The sequence below is a fragment of the Canis lupus genome, chromosome 4 (assembly GCF_048164855.1).
Source record: "Canis lupus baileyi chromosome 4, mCanLup2.hap1, whole genome shotgun sequence".
In the NCBI taxonomy this organism is placed as follows: Eukaryota; Metazoa; Chordata; class Mammalia; order Carnivora; family Canidae; genus Canis; species Canis lupus.
In genome coordinates, this window is record NC_132841.1 from 41440768 (window position 1) to 41462095 (window position 21328).

The 21328-nt window shown below is 52.6% G+C and overlaps 1 protein-coding gene across 2 annotated transcripts in view; it reads right to left on the minus strand.

Moving 5' to 3' along the window:
- Nucleotides 1-15519, minus strand: part of FGF18 (fibroblast growth factor 18) — a 37495-nt gene extending 21976 nt beyond the window's left edge. Inside the window, exons 1-3 of one of the 2 annotated variants that reach the window (XR_012029806.1) lie at nt 14944-15519; nt 14737-14773; nt 514-694 (exon numbers count right to left, since the gene is read on the minus strand). Coding sequence is in view for 1 of the 2 variants with exons in the window: in XM_072824157.1 (XP_072680258.1) it covers nt 514-694; nt 14737-14773; nt 14944-14975 (250 nt within the window). In the remaining variant the exon portion in view is untranslated. The remainder of the gene's footprint in view (nt 1-513; nt 695-14736; nt 14774-14943) is intronic. The other variant, XM_072824157.1, reaches the window with a different exon arrangement.
- Nucleotides 15520-21328: the final 5809 nt, after the last annotated feature.

A 21328-nucleotide genomic window follows, 5' to 3' on the forward strand; every position in this document is an offset into this window, starting at 1 on the left:
AGGGTCAAGGGCAGGTCAAAGGGACAGTAGCCCAAGGTGCTGTGAGCACCATTCCTCCCAGGTGTACAAGCCCAAGCTCACAGAGCACATACCCACACTCACACCCATGTACACACATGTGCACTCACACTCACACCAGGCTGATTTCCAGCACCACCAGCAGCATCCAAAAAAGCATTCCCTGGAGGCTCCCCCCTGTCTGAGCAACTGAACCTGGGGCTGGTGAAGCAATGCCATGGGGCGCAGCTACCTGCTTTAGGCCATGCCCAGGCAAGCCACTGATACCCACGACAGCCGGCATTTACCAGCAAAAGCAATTTTCATTCCCATCTTCAATCAGTACTCCCACCAAGGCTCTCCGGGATACACTACTGCATCTCCAAGTTTACAGATGAGAAACCTGAGAGCCAGCTATGCCAGGTGCGAGATTGCACAGTCAGCACAGGGCAGAACTGGGATTTGAACCTGAGGTCTCAGAGGTGCGCAGTGAGGGAGGAGGGAGTTGGCACCTACCATACTTGTCCCCGTCCTCGCCGCGGGCACTGATCCTGCGGCCCAGGACCTGGATGTGCTTCCCACTGGTCCGGCTGTAGAGCTGGTACAGCCGCAGCTGCTTACGGCTCACATCGTCCCGAGCCCGCGTCTGGTTCTCCACGTGGATGCGGAAGTCCACGTTCTCTTCGGCCGCCAGCACCTGGCCAGGGAGAGGGGCATCAGTGATCTACCTTGGAAGTCCTGGGTGCTCTGCCTGTAGGAGCCACGTTCACACCAAAGAGCCAGGGCCCCCTCCGTGCTGTCTCTGGACCAGGCCCTGGTGCAGACTCTCCTCCTCTGAGAGACTCACGCCTCCGCTGTTACCATCCCCATTTCACAGATGAGGCAACCGAGGCTCACAGCAGTGAGGCGTGTTGCCCCCAAGGTGGCCCAGCTGGGAAGTGGCAAATCTAAGAATCAGGCCTAGGTCTGCTGGACAATAAAGCCTGCTATCTTTCCACTAAAGCCTCAAGTTAAAGCAAGAAGTATGGAGCAAAGATTTCTCGTGTGACCTTAGGCACACAGATTCCTTCTCAATAAAACAGTAGAACAGAGCCCCTACCCTGATGACGCTCAGAGTGGCTGTGAGGATAAAGTGAGCAAGTGGGGAAGTATCAAAATCTATAATCTATATGAAGATGGGGGAAGCGGGACGCCAGGGCGTGATCTGGGAGACACGGGATTGAGTCCCGCGTCGGGCTCCCGGCATGGAGCCTGCTTCTCCCTCTGCCTGTGTCTCTGCCTCTCTCTCTCTCTCTGTGTGTCTCTCATGAATAAATAAATAAAATCTTTTTAAAAAGGGGGGGGTAGCCCGGGTGGCTCAGCGGTTTAGCGCCGCCTTCGGCCCAGGGCATGATCCTGGGGACCTAGGATTGAGTCCCACGTCAGGCTCCCTGCATGGAGCCTGCTTCTCCCTCTGCCTGTGTCTCTGCCTCTCTCTCTCCCTCTTTCTCTGTGTCTCTCATAAATAAAATCTTTAAAAAAAAAAAAAAAAAGATGGGGGAAGGATGGGAGGCACAGCAGGAAGGGCAGAGGCCTGGTGAGTCCTCCTGGAAAGGAATGGGCCAGAATCCACTGTCATTTGTCCTCCAGGAGTTGATGTCCGGGGCCAACCCTTCCATGTCCAGAGAGTCCTCACACTCACCACACTCACCCAGCCTTTGCCCATATCCCTGGCCTCTCTTGGAGAACACTTCATTTTGCATCCCCCACCAAAATTCCCCATATCCCCAGAGGCTCAATTCATATGGGACCACATCCTCCAGGAAGCTGCCTCTGGTTTCCTGTGCCAACGTATATCCCTCTAGTCTCCCTTCCTGAACATGCCACCTCCTCACCAGCCTTCTGTTCCCCCTCTTGCCCTCTGGTTGTCTGTCTTCCACCAGACCCGATCACCTTGTATAATGTTCCCCCCTCCCCACCCTCCAAGGCTTCCCATCACATTTAGACAAAGGTCTCCATCAGGACTTCAAGGTCTTCAGGATGAGCCCCCTTTTCATCTTTTACTACTCCCTCACCCCCAACTATACTGCCGTGTTATGCCACTGAGCATTCCAAACCCAAAACACACACCTGCCTCAGGGCCTTTGCACTTGCTCTTCCCTTGGCTTCAATGTTCTTTCCCAGATTTCTACACTCTGGCTCCTTTACCTCATTAGGGTCTCTGCTCAATGTCACATCCTGAGACAGGCCTTCTTTCACTGTTTTTCTGAAGCAGCCCCCACCTCTGTAACTTTCCATCTCTCTACTATGCTTTGTTTTTTCTTTCTAACATTGACCAACTTCACATAACACCTATTTATCTGGTTTTTGTCTGTCTCCCCTCAACATTACATTGGCAGCACCATGAAAGCTGGGGCTGTCTCCTTCTTGGTTTGCTGCTATATCCCATCCCCAGCATGTAGCACAGGAGAAACTCAAAAATTTGTTGAATGCATGAATGAATGAACAAATGAACATTGAAAAGATGTGGAGTCCTGTCATTCCATTTACTATTAAATTAGGTTTTATATGCCCTGCTAAATGTCTGCCTGTCCCTTCCCATCTTAACCATAAAGCTGAACAATTCTCAAAGCCCAGACAGCATTCTTGGTTTGTTCTGTGTGCCCATGAGGTCTGACATGATGCTGGGCACACAAGACCTCACTCCCATGAGAGCATGGCCTACCTAGCCCATCACAGAGCTCTTGGAGCCAGGGCTGCCCAAGCATCTGAATCACCTCTCAATCGTGAGCTCCCAAGGGCAGGGACCATGTTCTCCTCATTGCTACATCCCATGCCCACCCCAGGGTCTCTGTCCTCAAGCTGACCTACACATGTCCCCTGATGAGCCTGGGCCTGGCAGGCATTCCAGCTGGATCATACTATTTATCCTTCACTATCATTGTCAGGGCAGAAGTATTATCCCACATCACAGATGAGAAAACTGAGGCCTCGAAGCTGAACTGACAAGGTCCCAGAACAAGCAATGGCAGAATCAGCCCCAGTTAAAGCCCCTCTTCCAGCCCCACATTGCAGGGCCCCACTTGCCCCACCAGCGCAGTCAGGAGGAGGTCCCGGGGCCAGAACCCAGGGTGTGCCCCTCCCTCACTCAGGGACCCTAGGCAGGTTACCAACCCTTCTGTTCTTCAGCTTCCTCACCTAAAAAATGAGAGAGGTGACAACAGCACCCACCTCATGGGCTGTTATGCAGATAAAATGGATAAAGTCTTAGAACAGTGCCCAGCACAGAGCGAGTACTCAGGAGCCTTAACTAAGAGAACACATGGATGCCCTTTCAGAGGCTCACAAGGAAAGCCCTGCAGACTGAAGCCTTTCTGGAAGAGGGCACCTCTGCACACAATCGCAGTCTAGGAAGACGCTATTGCCTCTGAGCCTCCAGACAACCCAGCAACAGGGAAATGCTTGTCACCTCCACTTAACAGATGTAGAAACGAGGCTCAGAAAAGTTAACTCAGTGGCTTGGAGCCACAGAGCCAGGGGCATGGGGCCTGGCTGCCGGCCAGCCAAGGAGGCATACCCTTCACTCCCATTCTTCTTGATGGCCAGCCCCTGTCACCAATTCACAGCCAGAGTCTGACACCTGGGGCCCACTTCCTCTTATATCTTGATGCTCAGGGAGGGAAGAGCTCCAGCACTCCATGAGGTTTGCACCTGGTGGGCATGTGTCCTGAAGATCACCTCCGACCCCACCCCACCCCCCACCCCCGACTCGTGGCCCTCAACCTCCCCTCAACCTCCCTGGAATGAGCTCCCGAGGTAGGCTGGGCCCATCCCCTCCCCCAAGGGCCATCCTCCAGCCTCCTTTCCTGCCCTCCAACTCTCCTCCTGCTCACAAGAGACCTTATCGACCAGAGGTCAAACCAATCTCCTTACCCTGGGTCCCCAAGGGGAGCTGTCCTGCCCCAGAAGCCAGCCTCCCATTAACGATTTTCTCCCTGGCCCACTGGACAGAGGCAGTGCTGGTGACCCAGGGTCAGCAGGGGCTATCCGGTGGCCCTTCCCCAGGATGTGGGGGGAACAATTCATCTTGCCCAGCTTCCACCATTTAAGCCACATTCTGTGGTCACATCCTTCCCAAGGGAGGCAGCAGGGGTGGCTTCTGACACATAAACAGAATCCATCCTTCTGATAACGTAGAGAGACCCCTGGGTTTCCTGGGCAAGACCCTTGGGGAGCCCCAGGCATCTGCGTAGGTCAGGTCTTCTGCCTAGGGCACACTGCTCCCTCTGCCCAACTGACACCTTCCCTCAGGTATCTCCTCTGGAAGCCTTTCCTGCCCCCCACCCCAACCATCCCACACACAACTGGGTTAGGGCCTCTGGGCACTATTGTAATGGCTTATCATCCCCACAGTGCAGCTCACCCTGGGGTCTCCAGCTCTGGCGAATGTTTGCTAAATGACTGTGGCTAGGATTAAGGAAACCTGAAGGCCAAAATCAGCTCCACCACTCACCACCCAGACAAGCAGAGTGCTCCACAGAGGGGTGGCAAGGGGCATTCTTAAAGCTATCAATTACCAAGCTTTCCTCTGTTCCAGGCACTCTGCCGGAACCTTTAGATATGGTACCTCCTCAGCCACTCCTGGAGGTGGGCCCCAGTTAGAGCTCACTTCATAGACTGGACCTTTGAGGCACTTCTCCAGGGCCACGGGAGCTGGAATGTGGGCAAGCGGAGCACTAGCATCTGCCTCAGGAACATCCTCTTCCTCCTGTTTTCCTGCTCAGAGTGGCAGGTGACCTGGCCTGAGAGGGGTCCTGTCTTCCAGGCTTTCCTGGAACAGTCAAAGCTGCTCTCCACTGGCTAACACCCCTCCAGGTGCACAGTCATCTGGGGTGTTGAGAAGCTGCAGCGTGAAAAAACGAGACTACTGCAGCACTCACAAGGGAAGCAGGGTTGGCACGTTCAGGACGTCCTTGGGTGGAGGAAGGCACCTTTGTTACTCTGCCTTCCCCCACCCCAGCTTCTCTTTTGGGTCTAAGTAGCTTTTCCCACAGCAGGATGGCCTATAGTGGGGTCCCCCTGCAGCCTAAGGTCCCCCCAGTGCCCCCCAGCCAGCCCCTTCCCTGCCCTAAGAGCTTGGGCTCTGGTGGAAACATTCACTTTCCAATCCAGGAATTGCACAGGGGTGACAATGGCCTGACAGGTTCAAATCTCCCCCAAGGTGTGCTGAGATCGCAGGCTCTGGCACAGACAAGGTGCCCAGTGGGACACAGCCCCCTGCCTAGGGCCCGGCCTGCACTCTCATCCTTGTGGGGCACAGCTCTCTAACACACAGGGTGGGGCCGGTTCCAACATCACAGTCCGCCTGGCTCCCCACGGCCCACAGCACAGTGTCCATTTGGGGGCCTTCAGTGTCCATTCGGGGTCCTTCCTGGTCCATTCGGCCAGCCTCTTCTACATTCTGCACCTCCTCCCTTCACCCTAGGGGTGAACCATCCATGGGATGAAAAGAGGCTGGGGTGTTCTCAATGCCAGCTCCCAGACATCAACCCAGGCCCCCTCTTACCAGGGCATCCATCAGCCACCCCTGCTCCCTCTGGTTGAAGATTCCGGCTTCACTGACCCACTCATGCTCTGAAGACATGTCTGGGGGCTTCCTATTTCTTCCCGGGCCACACCCCCATCTTCCACAGATGTCCGCCTCACCATGCATCACTTCTGCACACACGCTGCAAAAATGCACACACACCACACAGCACACATTCAACAAGATGACCAGCACTAAAGTGACCTCAGGGGTTGCCGGGCTCTACCCCAAATCACCGAATTGTTTTATTTCTTTAACCCTTGGTTTTCTCACTGGCAGAATGGGGACTGCATATCATATTTATCCCAGAGAAAGATGGTATTAGTAACAACAGCCACAAATGTTTTCTTTTTTCTTTCTTCTTGTGTTTTGAACAGCCACTACTTATTGAGCATTTCCTCCGTGCTAAGGATCACTTTAGGTAAATTGCCTTCTGTAATTCCCAGAGTGGCCCCATGAGTCAGTACAATTACTGTCCCCATTTCACAGATGAGGAAACTGAGGCTGGAGAGGTGCCATCACTTGTCCAAAGTCACACACTTGTGAGAAAAGAAATCAAGATTCAAGTCCCTGTCAGCCGAGAGCCCAAGCTCTCCAGCACTTTGCCCCGACCCGCCTTCACTCTCCCCTCCCTCCACCCCTCCTCCCCCTCTATTCAGGATGGCAACTGGTTCTGGCCACAAGCCATAGTTGGGGCAGGGACTGGAGAGGGATTAAACATGAAAGGGCTGAGGGCCTTGAGCTCTCTCCCCCTACTCCAGAGGAGGATGGGGTCACACTGCCCCCTCCCGCCCAGGTCCCCATCATTGAGGCCTCCTACAATCCATGCCCCTGTCTCCAGGCAGCCTGCCCAGAAAGGGAGGGTCTCCTGGGTCCCCGGAGGGGCAGCCCACAGACTTCCGGCCACATTCCACCACCGCCTGCCTCCTCCTCCAGCGGTGGAGGTGCTGCCAGCCCTGCGGAGCGCTTTTGGAGCTTCTCCAAATTCTCAATTCACCCCTCTGGGAGTGGTCCCTGGTAAGCTCAGCCCCACTCTCCACACCCCAAAACGCAGCTCCCCAAACTCTTCCTAGAGAGCAGGCCTGGACTCAGGCCTGGGAGTTGCTGCCAGCCCCAGTGCTCTGTGGGTTACTAGCCGAGAGGGTGAAACTAACGTTGGCTCCCACTTGCTGGGCACTTGCTCTGTGCCAGGGCCTGAGCTAAGCACATTGCCGGCCTGGTCTGCTTCCTCACACAACCTGGGCAGGTCAGAATGATTACCATCGCTAGGACAAAGGGAGACACGGAGAGGCCAAGGGGCATACCCACGTCGTACACAAAGCAACAGAGCCAAGATCTGAACCCATCTCTGGCTCTGGAGCCCACGAATTTCTGCCAGCTGGCATCTGCGGACAGAAAGGGGAGGAGGAAGGCGAAGCCCATCCCGGGATATGAGGTTGGCTCAGATGCACGCTCCTGTTCACCCCTCAACCCCAGGCTTCTCCCCTCTGTCTTGTCATATCCCCACACCCAGCCCAGCCAGAACAGTGACGTTGCAAAGGGCCCGTCCCGACCCCCCAGCCTGTCCATTAAGCTCCCAGGGCTATCAGTGTATTGATTGGCAGGGCTGAGGCATCAGCATGGGAGGGAGGTGCTGCCACCCAAGGCACCTGACTAGAAGCCCCTCTATCCACACATCAGCCTTCTCCATACAGATCGTCAATATGGGTGCCTCTGGCAGTCAATCCTGACGCCAGCCTGGGGAAGCAGCCAGGATCCCTAAAGACTCAAGCTCCCTTCTTTTCTTTCTTTTCCCCTTCCCTTAAAAGCACATGGGTGGGAGAGTGGTCCTGCCTGCCTACAAGATTATAAACAAGCCCTTTATTCCGGCATTCAATGCCCACCATGGCCTTTTACATCACCACTATTCCTGAACTTCATGCTCTAACTGGCTTGGAGTACCCAGAGCACATCAGGCTGTTCCCTGTTTTCATGCAGAGATGTTCCATGTGCCTGCAATGGCTTTTCCATACAGGTTCACAGTGTCTTCACTCAGTTTATTCCTAATATAAGGTACAAATGGGGCATCTTCCCTGGTCAGATCCTCTGGCCCCCAGCCTGGTTTCATGGCCCCTCACCAGAGTACCCATGGCACCCTTGAGCCCCTATCCCCCTGCACAGACCCCTCAGATTTCTCTCCTATCCCAAAGGCTAGGATAGGTCCTGAGCCCCCTTGCCCCACACCTGGTGTCAGAAGGGTTCTGAATCCAGATGCCTGGCCCCAGCTTCTCTGGGGCCCCTCCACTCACTGACTCAACATTCATCCTGCACACCAGGTCTGTGCCATGTGCCGTAGAGTACTCAGGATGGGTCCAGCCTCCCTTGACTTCCAGGAACCATGAGCTGGTAGACAAACAGGCCTCTAGACACACCAAAATCAAATGCCTACCTGCAGCTCACATTTACTTAACATTAATAATGATCCAAGTGCTGCACCAAGTCCTTCCCCCAGGGCAATCACAGTTCACCCCTATAGCAACCCCAAGAGGGGGTGCTACCCTAATGCCCACATTAAAGATAAGCCACAGAGAGGCCAAGCAATTTGCTCAGTCATGAAACTATGAAGTGATCAAGACAGGATGTGATCTAATGGGCTGAATCCAGAGCCTGAGCTCCTATGCATCCCTGTGAGCCCCATGGAGAGCACCCTGGGTCATGTGACAGTGACAAAGTACAAAGGGGCTCTAAGGCAGAAGTGGAATCGGGGTGAGGGAGGTAAATAAAGCTGTGCAAAGTGGCAGTCATCTCTTCACAGGGAACACTTTGAGAAAAAAGCTGAATGGATGCCTTCCTGGCATCCCCTCTAAAACCCAGTCCAAGGCCACCCATGCAGCATGTGTCCCATAAATGTTTGCTAATGAGAAGCAACATCATAACTGAGTACCTACTGCATACCTGGCCCAAGACATGACTTCAATTACACCTCCCAACAGGTCTGGGAGTGGTATTATCATCCCTATTTCCCATGTGATAAGGAGGCAGAGACTCAGGGAGGTTAAGGATCTTGCCCAGGCCCACACAGCCTGGGAGTGGTGCAATGAGGATTAGGTACAGACCTAAGTCCAAAGGCTGTGCTCTCAACTTCGACAAGAGGAGCCCTGAGGCCACTAATGCAAGGAATACATCCTTCCCAGCCTTCCTCAGCACCCCACAGAAGGGTATGGACCTAGTGCACAGACGGAGCAGCCAACTGAGCCAACAACTACGGTTACTCAGTTATTTCTGGAGTGCCAACCACTGTGCTACCTACTCTGTGTGTATTATCTCAGGTAGTCCCCACAGTGACCTGTAAGAAGTAGGTCCCTCTCATCACTCCACTTTACAGGTGGAGAAAACTGAAGTGCAAAAGACAGATTGTTAAGAAATTTGCCCAGCAGCACAGACACGATGCAAACCTAAGCATCTCTTATGCTAACGCCCATGCACTCAAGCTCCATCAAAGTCATCGAGCTCACCTCACTGATACCCAGGTATGTAAACTGAGGCCCAGAGAGGGGGATCATCCAATGAGCCAGTGACAAAGCCAGGACGGATCCCAGGGGTCCAGAGAGTGTTTCTGCTCTGTGGCCCAAGGGAGGCTTGTCCTTGGCCCCATCTTTGGCACAGGAGCATTTTAAATGGCCCACGGGCATTATACCATTTAGACGTCAGAGCAATAATATCCAAACATCTCCCAGCCCCTATCAGCAAGCCTGATTAAAGCCTGAGGGGCCAATTTACCCACTGATGTTCCAAAATAAGTCCCCATACTCAGCCCCCTCTGAGGCCCAGGGGCTCTCCCCCAGCCTAGGGCCACCCTGGCAAGACCACTGGCACTGCCCTATCCCTGTGTGTTCAACCACAGTCCTTGGGAGTGGGCAGCAGACTGACCCAGCAAAAAAATATGGAGCACACAGAGATGGAACAGAAAGCCCCTGTCCTCAGAAAGGAACCAATCCACATCTTCCCTCTCCTAGTCACTGGAGGTGACAGTGCCCTGGGAAGGGGAGCTTACCATACTGATATGGGTAAGGGGGCAAGGGAGCCCTCCCAAAACAAGAGACACAGGGGCTACTGCCCCTGCCTTGCACTGGCCCCTGCTCTACATCTTTAGGAAGCAGAGATTGGTTGGTTGGTTGTTTTCTTTCCATCTTACCACGTGCAGAAGCTGACTCTGGAGAGGTTAAGTAACTTGCTCAATGTCATACAGCAAAGATATGGCAGTGTGACAACTGGAACCAGGCTGGCACACTCCAGATCCCTCATACTGCTGTTTAATAAGCCTGGAGCCTAGTGCTAGGTGACCCAGAGTTGAAGCCAGTTCTGCCTCCCTCTTGCCATGTGGCCAGAGGCAGGTTATCTCATGCCTCTGAGCCTCACTTTCTTGTCTGCAGAATTCCCTAATTCCAGGCTGGTTGTGAGGCTTAGCCTCCATGATGTGAGAAAGTGCCTGCCTGTCACATAGTAAGCACACAACACCTGGTGGTGCCTACAAGTATTGTTGTCAGCCTCACATGCCTGCACCCTGATTACCCACACCTACACCTCTCCTGCTAGAGGATGAGGTCAGAACCAGAAGGTCCTGCTGAGGCTAGGAAGTCTCCTCCCTGGCACCCTCCATCTCCGTTTAGGGGCCCAATGTGCTCTCAGATCTACTCCAAGCCAGTGTCAACTGGCGGTGCTAAGCACAAGATATTTTAACAATCTACCTCCTTATCTCAGAGTGGGTAACCGGCTCTGGGGCTACAGGAATGCTGGCAGGGTCCCTTCCTCCTCTTTGCTACTGGGAAAGAAGCTGAGAGGAGAGTGCCGAATCCCCCAGGTCCTACCCTCCAAAACACCACCCCTGGCTCTGGGACCCTTTCAGTTCAGGACATTCTAGGGAAATCAGGGCCTGCAGACTCCGAGTCAGGTACCCTTCAGCAGAGACACCTATCCAGGCTCTGACCATCTGCACCATGGGGACCCTAGCAGTGAGAATCCAAGGGAAGCTCTCACTGAGAACCCCTAGCATGCCTCTTGGAACTCCATTTCCCCACCAGTATTCTTTCTGAATAATTTCAGTGTTCTTCCTGAAAAAGTCTGTCTGGGGTCATGGAAAGAACACAAGATCTTGAATCCAGAGTCTTGAGTCTTAGCATTGTCCTTGAGCAAATTTCTTCTCCACTCTGTGCCTCAGTTTCTCCAACTGTGAAGTAAGAATATTACCCCTCCTACTTCAGGAGGAAGAATGATAGGAAGAAGGAAACAAGCTTCCAGATGCAAGAGCCTTGGGGTCTTGCTTAGTTGGACAAAAGCAGGACGTGCAAGGCCCCCGTATTTCTCAGGAGGTAGGTAGGATCACAGAAACTCAGGTTTATCTGGCACTCTCCCTTCTAGAATGGGAGCATCTTGAGGCCAGGAACTCACTAGTCTTGTTCTCAGGGCCAGCATGAAGCAGGTTTCTTCCTTCCTTCCTTCCTTCCTTCCTTCCTTCCTTCCTTCCTTCCTTCCTTCCTTTCTTTTTTTTAAGATTTTATTTGTTTATTCATGAGAGACTCACAGAGAAAGAGAGAGAGAGAGAGAGGCACAGACACAGGCAGAGGGAGAATGGCTCCATGCAGGGAGCCTGACATGGGACTCGATCCTGGGACTCCAGGATCACACCCTGGGCTAATAGCAGCTCTAAACCGCTGAGCCACACCAGGCTGCCCATGAAGCAGTTTTCTAGCAAGTATTTGTTGAAGGGACACCTGACTGGACAGATAGATAGATGATGTCACCCCATTTTAAGAAGTTAAAAATGCTACCCAACAGACAGCTTCCCATCCTCCTTGTGTCCCAAAGCACTCGGTCTCTGGCTTTCCTATTCTAACCAACCAGAAGAGAGATTCTAAGCCTCACTTAAGAAGCCAGATGTGGGGGGTGGCCAGGCCAATGGGGGGCGTGGAAGGAAACTTCAAAACTTGAACACACCGTGCAGTGGGAGAGGAAGTGGAGCTTGGGAGGACAAGGGGTGGGTGGTAGAAGCCCCCCTTCCCTGGATCGCCTCAAGCCTGGCCTGTCTGGGGAAGGCCAGGACCTAGCCGAGCCTGGCGGTAGGAACAATGTCAGGCAGGTGCCGGCCAAGCTGCGTGAAAGGCCCAGCCCGGTGTCATTGTCAGCGCTCAGCCAAGTGCAGAAAAGCAATTTACTGGTCACGCCGCCTGCTCCCCTCGGAAATTTTTAAAATTCTTCCGATTTGAGCTATCCGCAGTGTCCCAAGTCGTGTGGAGAAGGGATTTTATTAAATTCCCAGCTTCCTGCTTCCTGGGGTGGCCAGCAGGGGCGGGGTGGGGGGAGAAGGCGGGGCTCACCACATGAGGGGCCCAAGGGGAAGGCAGTGTCTGGCATTGACTGTTGTGCTCTCTCAAAAATGTGGCTGGAGGTGGGGGCACATTCTGGACCTGAGGGCTGATGGATAGGGAGAAAGGAGGAGCCCAGAAACTCCATTGCTAAGAATGGAGCAGTCCCCCAAACCAGGGAGGTAAGGATGGGAAGGGCACAGGTATATCTATTTCTCAGCAGAACAAAGCACCCTCCCAGGTGGATGAAAATTTCTAAACCTTCTTCCACACCTATCATGTATCACATCAGCCTCAAGGCCACCCATTTCACCAATGACGAAGCTAAGACTCACGGAGGCAAGTTGACGCTGGGGCTCCAGCCCAGTCCACCAGACTGCAAAGCTCTGAGCCCTTCCCGCCATGCAGGGAGGCCTCCCCAGCCCCTGCTCACCCAGGGAGCTCCTGTCACCCTCTCTAAGCGTACCCTGGCAGAGAAGTGGCTGGTCTCCCTATGCCTGTCCAAGGCCACCTCTGCAAGGAGCAGACTTCACACTCCCAGCCACCAACACTTGAGGCCTACCTTTCACCTCTACCTCTAATGGCCACTCTACCTTTGTTCCTAGGGCAAGAATGGGCACCTGAGCCTGCCATTTCTTTATCTTTTAGGAATCATAGGTGCTTTTGAAAATCGGCGGGGGAGCTGAGAGCCCTCTCCACAACATAAGCAATCAGGTTCCATATCAGGAACCTGCCTTCTCCATAATCCCATCCTTAGATACTCTATGGGTGCATGGAGCGTGGGTTAAATATTAATACATTTAATGGTATTTACCATCTCACGGCAGTTTAGGTGGGGAAAGGCTGAAAAGAAAGGAAGAGGTAAGAGGAGGGGGAGAGAAGGCTCCATCACCTGCTTAAAGTCCTAACCCAGATGGACCACTCAGCTCTTTCCTGGGAGGCTAGCTCTAGCCTAGCTCTGGCCAGAAGATAGAAGTGGGATGCAAAGTCCAGGTTCCCTTCCTCATGCTTCCCTAGAGAACACAAGGCAATGCAGCAACCCCTCCTGGGCTCTGCTTGAAGGACGAAGAGGTAGCAGGCATCAGGAGGCTACAGCAACACAATCACAGATATCTCTACCTCCATGCCCAGCACAGCATTCCCCCATCCCCAGGTGTAACACATGGGGAAAAAGAGCTCTCACCCAGGTCAGGCAAGCAGATCCCCTGGAGTGACCCCGGGGGCCTGCCCTCTGCTTGGGGACTCAGCTGCAAATCAGACAGGCCATGCCTGGCACTGGCCTCTCTCTCTGACACCGGCCATTCCCCACCCCTGCCCCCACCACCACAGGGTCACATCTGCTTTGGCAAACAGCCAGTTTTAAGTTACTGACTTCAGTTATATTGATTCAAGGAGTCACTGGGGACCTCAGCCTGGCCAAGGCTGGGGGAAAGAAGCCATCAGTCCGTCCGTCCGTCCATCCATCCATCCATCCATCCTCACAGCCCCCAGCCCCAACTAGCTTCCCCCAGCCCAATGTCTATTCTGATGGTTAACGAACCTCTCCCAGGAGTGGAAGGAGAAGTAAGCAGACCCACCACCACACCAAACACTGAAAGAGTCTGCGGAGTCTCAACAGTACTCAACACACACAACATTCCTTATGCCATAAAGCTGGGAAAGCCACCATCTTTCCTGCTCAAGGCTCTTTTGGGGGCACCACTGGAGCCCGAAAAGCTAAAACCTAAGCATCCTCTCTAACCCCGAGAGGACACCTGCCTTCAACTCAGAGGGGGAAGGGGCAGATAATCTCTTTTGGCCCCAATCCAGCTCCTCCTAAGGCCCCTCCCCTGCAGCTCTAGGTGGGTGGGGGGCTAGGGCAGCTGGCACTTCCTATTCCCCTTCCCTTTGCAACCCCCCCCCCCCCATGCTGAGGCAGCCCTGGTCTGGTTCTAATCGGGTCTGAAGTCTCTCCCTCCTTTCCCTCTTCTCTTTCTCTGCCCCCCGCCCCTTCCTTCATTTCCACGGCTTTGGAAGCCAGAGCGTTCCAACTGTCTGCGTGCCAAGACCTTCCCGAGTCTGAAAGCTGCTGAAGTAACAGATCAGATTTTAGCAAGTGCTTTCCAGGCTGAGCGCCAAGCCCTCTTCTGATTCACAGAGAGCGAGCGAGCGGGGAGCAAGGCGGGGAACCAGCCGAGGGCTGCACCACCTTGGGCGAGGGTGTGCGGAGCGTGGCCCGTTCCGGAGCGGCTTCATGGGCAACGGCCCCTCAGCCCAAGCGCCCGTCTCAGCTACCTCTCATCTGGTCTCTCCTACACCCGGCTCTCGCCCCTGTCTCTGTCTCTCTCCGTCTCTCCCCTGCAAACGCCTTTGAAACCACAGAGTAATTTACAACTGAAGCTTTCTCCCTGGACTCAAAACCCATTCGGCTCAAAGGAGCCTTTTTGTTTGGAAGAGCGAGCGGAGATGTTCAGGGACGGTTGGCAGAAAACCCCCCCAGGTCGCAACTCCTCGCCGGTTGTGGGCAGGCAAGGCGCTTGGAGCCGGGCACACTGCAGCGGCTGAGTCCGCTGGCTCCACGGATCTCGTCCCAGCCCAGGCCGACAGGGGCCGCGCCAGTCGGAGCCCTGCAGCAGAGCCCCTGGCCCTTGGCTGGTCCCCCGCCGGCGCAGGGCGCAGGGCGCAGGGCGCAGGGCGCGCGCGGAGCCGCCCTTTGGCGCCCTGGGAACAGGTGCACTGGGCTCGGCGCCCAGTAGGGGTGGGGCACAGGGAGGGGGCGCGGCCCAGGGGAGGGGGGTCGACCTGCACCGCGAGGCAGGGGCAGGGGGAGGTCAGAGTCGGGACCCTACGTACCTGTACCTGGAAGCACAGCAGCAGGAAGTGTAAACACCTGCGGGAGAGAGATGGAGAGGTGGTCAGTGGGACTTGAAGGAGGGGGGCGCGCGTACAGACAGACGGATACGCAGCCTGAAAGTCAGACGAACGGCCGGGCGGGCAGACAGTCACAGGCACACGGACAGACGGCCAGCAGGGTAGGCAGCCCCGCGCGCGGGCGCTTACAGGCAAGTGCAGGCGGAGGGCGCTGAATACATCGCTGGGCGGGGGGGAGGCGGCGGCTCCTAGCCCAGCCTGCACATGTCCGCTCCGCGCGGCCGGGACCGGGCGCCTCCGCCGCCGCCGCCGCCGCCGCCGCCGCTGCTGCTGCTCCCTCCTCGCCGGCTGCTGCTGCTGCAGACTCTGCTGCTCCGGGGCGCTCCGCGGCGCGCCCTGCGGCATCAGCGCCCCGCGCGGCTCCTCCCGAGCGCTGCGCCCTCCGGGCTGGCGCGGGGGCTACGGGGCGGCCGCCGCTGTGCAGGAGGCGCCCGGCTGGTGCGAGGAGGCTCGCTCACTGCTGACCGGCCGGCCGTCCGGGCGTCCGCGGGAGGGCGGCTGCTCGGGTCACTCCGGGGGCAGCATGCGCGGCGGCGCTGGGAGCCGGGGCGCGATCTCCGGCCGGGCGCGGGGCTGTGCGGGGCCAGAGGTCAGCGCTCCAGGGCCGGGGCGCGAGGCTGCCGCAGGAACGCGTCACGGCCGCACCGTCTGGGCGCCCGCCGGCTCATGTCTCCTCCTCCGCGTCTCTCCGGCCGTGCGCATCGCCGCCTCCCACCGCTGGCGGCGGCCGGGGCGTTTTCTACGCGCGGGCGGCGAGGGGGCGGGGGGCCGGGGGCGGGCCCGGGCCCGAGTCGGCACAATGAGGATGCGGGGCCCGGGGGCTCCCCCCTCGGGGCGCGGCCGGACGGGCGCTCAGCTCGGCTGGGTGCGCCGCGCCCACATCAAAGGCGGCCCAGCCTGCTTGCCTGCCTGCCGCGGCCTCTCCGCCGCCGCCGCCTCCTCCTCCTCCTCCTCCTCCTCCTCCTCCTCCTCCTCCTCCTCCTCCTCCTCCTCCTCCTCCTGGCGGCTCGGGGTTGGAGGGAGGCGCTCGCTCAGACTCTCGGCGACGGGACCGGCAGCTCCGAAGGGGCAGAGCCCGCGAGGCTGGAGCTGGTGAGCGCCGAAGCCGTCGGAGCTCTGCGCCCGGGCGCAGTGATGCCCCAGCTGGGAAGGCGGCGGTCCCCAAGAACGCAGTTAGGCGCGGAGCGTCCTCACTCATCCACATTCGCTCCTAGCACTCACTCACACCCACTAGCGCTCGAGCGTGGAGCCCGGAGGGGGCGGGTCAGACCCAGCCCCCGGGGCGGCTCCGTCCGAGGGAGTTCGCTTTAGCCCGCCCTGTGAGTCCCCGCAGGACCGTGGCGTGCCCGGATGCCCTCTCGGACGGCAGGCACCCTAAACCAGACGCCTGCTGATCTCTGTCCTTGCCGCTGCGGGGGGAGGGGGGCTCCAGGACTTCTCTCCCTCGCCCTCTCCGGAGCTCTCGGGTCCGTTCTCCGGCTCCCGGCTGGGCTCTCGGGTAGGTGAGCCAGCTTTGGAAACGCGCGGCTGCCACCTAGCGGCCCCGGGGCGTCGCTGCAACACCAGCCCGGGAGGGCTAAGGGGAGCAACCAGCAGGACTCTGGTCAGCGACCACTCTAGGCCCTCCTCCGGCCACTAGGCCCTCTAGGCCCAAATCTCCGGCTGAGATTTGCTTCCGTTGGAATAAGCAGTTTAGTTCCTTTAACCGGGGCTCCCATGAGCACATCTCTTCTCATCACCTTTCCCCGCTTCAGAGGCATCACTCCCGTCCTTTCTACCAACTTCAAAATGTAGGTGTTCTTGTCATATGCAACTGCTTCACTCTCTAGAGCTCCAACAGTCAGTCAGGTTGTCCTTTGACCTGATGCTAACAGAGAAGTCATATTTGGAAAGAAACTCAAAAAGCAAAATTCAGGAATCCATACTATTTGGTTAAAAACCTGGTGTCACTGGCAGTGGTTGATAAGCCCATTTCACTAGAGCATAAAACTGAGGTAGCTGCTGTCAAACAGGAAATAACTGTTCCAAGTACCAGCCCTCCCTGCAAGCTCTTGAGGTTCCCTTTCAAAGTTGAGGCTCTTAAACAGGCCGCCTGTTTCACCATTGGACACAAGAGTAGAAAGAAAACCTTCTGAATACTAGATGCTGGGTGACCGGGAAAGCTCCTGTGTGCTGAATACACTCAGAACATTCTCATTGCCAGGATTGGTCTTGCCATACTATTACTATTACTTTTAAATGGAATGGGTATATGACTATGTTCTAACATTAAAATGCTTCCAAGTTTTTCAATGTTCAGATAAAGTGTATCTTGTCAACCTCACAAATAAGACTATCATCCAAATAAGACTGACCAAAAAAGTCCAGTCAAGAGAACAGTTGTAAGAGCATGAATTCAAGAGTCAGAAATCCTCGATTTGAATATTGCCTCCAACATTGACGTATACATTCCAGCAAGTAGCAGTCTGACACTCTGCTTCTCCATCTACAAACCATGGCTAAGAACAGTAACAACTCAAGAGTTTTCAGTTACTGAATGAGGTCAGAGTCTGGCACATAATGAAGGCTCCAAAAAGTTTTAGCGATTATTAATAATCATAATTATGACTCTCAGATTTTCACGTTTTCTTTACAATTTCATCAAGTAGGGAGGCAGGATCATTCTCAAGTTAATAGTAGAAGTGTCCAACCAGGATGTCTGGACTTCCAAATCCAGTCACTTAGGTCGTATCTTCTTACTATTTATACCTCAAGTCTAGTTTCCACATACCTATTTACTTACTGTATATACAGGATTTCCTTTAAGGTTTTCCTACTAGAACTTGACATTCATAGAACAGTATGTACCACCACTAATCTGGTGGATATTTCTCATTGATTCGACAATGTATCAATCCTGTCAGGCCAGGGGTGAGACAAGGTCCTATTCTAAAACAAGCCACTTCACTTTTAGGGAAAATGTACAGTAAGTGCAGTCAAGAGATAAATTCTAGCTTATCGGTGCTTTGAATGATACCAATGGGACAGAGAACACCTCTTAGTAAATACTTAGACTATACAGCAAAGGTGAGAACTAGCCACACAAAGGAATACTGCAAGCAAAAGACATCAAGTGCCTACAAGTAGAAAAAGGCAGGATTAGCCAGGGACGAGTGGCAGTTCAGGGTGAAAACAGGCAAATACTTGATCGTGCCTCATAGACTCTCGGAGGCCAATAGGTAGCTAAAGGCCCTTTTAAAGGGCACTATGTACAATTTTTAAGTCAGTTTTAAGTGTCTCCGAGTTTGTCACAGATATATGTAAACACCTTTTTAAGGCATCCTTCCCACCACCTATCCCTGGTCCCAAATTAACATTAATTTGTTGGCACTAGATTCTAGTGGAACATAAATTGAACCAGGTGTTAGGTACTACTTTGTGTCTAGCTTTTTATTCAGCATGTTTCTGAGATTCATCCTCATTTGTTGTTGCTTTTATCAGTTTTTTATTGCCAATGAGTACCTAACAGTGTGGATATACTCATTTGTGCGGCAACTAGTCTGTCAGACTTTGAAACTAAGTCAAAATAATTTGTTTTAAAATTTTTATTCATTTATTAGAGAGAGAGCATAAAAGCAGGGGGAGCAGCAGAGGGAGAAGCTGGACACCAGGACCTCAGGATTGTGACCTGAGAGCCAGAGCCAAAGACAGAGGCTTACCGGACAGCCACCCAAGCAACCTGGAGTTTGCTTTTCAAAAGCTTACCACAGGTGCTAAAGTAAAAAGTGAATTGGAATGCTCAAAATGTGGCAGTAGGGAGGCCAAGGAGTTTATTACCAGTCCAGGCAACTGTAGTTTGGGCTGGATGGCTGTGTGGAATTGGATGTAATTCCTAGCTGTAAGCTAGTGAACTTGCCATTTTCCAAAACTGTAAACCATTGTCTTGAGTGGAACTAAAACTTTAAAGGGAGTCAAGAATGTATACGGACTGCTAGTGCAATGGGATGTAAGCCCCGCAGGGCAGCTGTTTTGCTCACTGACTAATCCTAAATACTCAGAACTCTGGGACACAGTATATATTTAAATGTTTTAGGTCACTCCTATCTTTTTCAAGTGTGAAAGTGAATTAGCACCTCAACTCAATCTGACACTTATTTTCCAATTCTCTCCAGTTTAAAATTCAGGGAGTCTGTAGAATACAAGTATTTTGGATACAGAAAGATAGGAGAACCTCCAGCCTAAGAACACAGGACAGATGGAACCTCAAGCCTTCAGCAGGACAAAGTAGTTTTTAATAAGAGTAGACAGACCCTTAGGCAGACGAGGCTCTCAATTTTTCTCAAAACCAGCTCTTAGAACTTTCACAGCATTAAACAGGACCTCCACTGCCAAACTCATGAGTCAGGGAGCAACTGGCTCTTTGGCAAGCAAGAACTGCCTGGAAGGTAGCCTTGGACTTTCTTAAGTAACATTAACCCTTTTATCATTAGCTATACTGAAATTAAAAAATAAAATAAAATAAAACTCTAACCCTTTATCTCCAGAGCCCAGACCACTACCCTTTATTCAGAGGTTCAGTGTATGTGACCCTCAACTTCACTTGAACATTTCAAACAGAAGCCCCACACCTTAGACGGTTTCTCTCCCCTCATTAAGCTACTGGCTGTCAAGACCACACAGTAGCTTCTGCAGCTTTGTGACACACTATAAACCTAGTATTTGCATGGATCCATTTAGACAGCTGGATCTGCTCTCCCCAAATGGCCTCATTAACTTGTGGTTGAAACTAAAGTAGTGCAACCTTACATGATTAAGGTATCAAATGAGAGAAGCTTCCCCCAGTTACCCAACAAGTGCCATCCATCACTGCCCACCAAATGCTAACAATTCCCCTGTTGCTTTTCCAAAGGGTCTAAAAGTTAAGCTAATTGAGCACCACTTACCCAGATGGTTCTAACTGCCATTCTTTCTTATCTTAAAATATTCTGAGAGAGAGCAAGCATAAATGGAGAGGAGGGACAGAGGGAGAGGGAGAAGCAAGCAGACTCCCTGCTGAGCCTCACTTGGAATTTGATCCCAGGACTCCAAGACCATGACTCACAACTCAGACACAATTAACTGAACCAGCCAGGCACCCCTGCCATTCTTTTTTTAAAAAGAAATGTATCATCCCAGGTCTGACAAAGAAAATGAAGATTAACCTGGAACATTTTCTTACACTAGAAAGCAAAAAGCTATCATACTGGAATCTGTGATAGTAGAAACAAGTTAAAAGGGGATTCCATCCACCAAAAAAAAAGGTAAAAAAAAAAATAAAATAAAAATCTTGAATTCAGGATCCTTAAAACTCACTAGTTTCAATAAGTTGCTAGAACATCAACCCAGCATTCTGAAAATTAGTAAATGAAAATATTAAAAGATTTGTTTTTCAAGTCAGGTACAGAAGTAATACAAGTGGGGATTTTAAAGGAAGTGCCTGCAAAAATAGTGAATGGTATTGCCAAGAACTAAGCCATTAAACATTCATCTTCAGCAGACTGGCTTAAGGGAAATACAATTATTCCATCAAAAAGTACTCTTAAAAAAAGGAATTATTCTTGGTACATCTATTATAAATCCCTCAAACTAAGAATATTCTCTCACAGTTCCCTCTATCACTATGAAGCCAGATTAGAAGGCACCTGTGTGGCTCAGTAAGTTAAGTGGGGCTGGCTCCTGATTTCACCTCAGGTCATGATCTGAGGGTCTTGAGATCAAGTCCCTTCTCAGGCTCACTGCTCAGTGGGGAGTCTGCTTGAGATTCTTTCTCTCCCCCTGTCCCATGCGGGCTCATTCTCTAAATAAATTTTGAAAATTAGTACTAGGGACAAAGGAAAAGAATATGTATTTCCCTTATTAGTCCTAGAAAACAAAATGCTTTAATTTTTTATTTATCCCTAAGTACCTTATATATATTTTTCTTTAGCAATTAAACCAATATTGATCTAAGTATAGCCAATCTTACTTAACGGTTTACACAGCACAAAACATTTTTTAATGAGGAATTTCTAGTCACAAGACTAGGAGTTCAATTTTTAGATTACCATATTTATTAGTTGGCTGAGGTCTAGTTACAAGACTACTAGTGACTGGAGGCACCAAGAAAGCATGCCCTATCACCTGTAAACTTTTTCAAAGATGGATCTGATTAGCTTTATTTAACATGCAAGAACAAGACCACCAGTAAGGCCAACTGGCTTTCTCTTAGAATGAAGAAAAGTCCTTTTGGTTTTCCTGTTACTTAATTACCCATCAGCTAAAGTCAAAGGTTAAATTCTACAGAAAGTGACTCCAATTATAAACATATCAGACCTATATTTCAAGACATTATAATCCAAGTATACTTCTACTTCTGAACATTTTAAGTAATTTCCTAATATACTCCTATATCATCACATACTGTGATATGAAACAGTTTATCTAGGGAAGGAATGATTCAACTTTAATATATTTACTTCTTGATAGCACTCTGTGGCACTATTTAACACAAGTAACT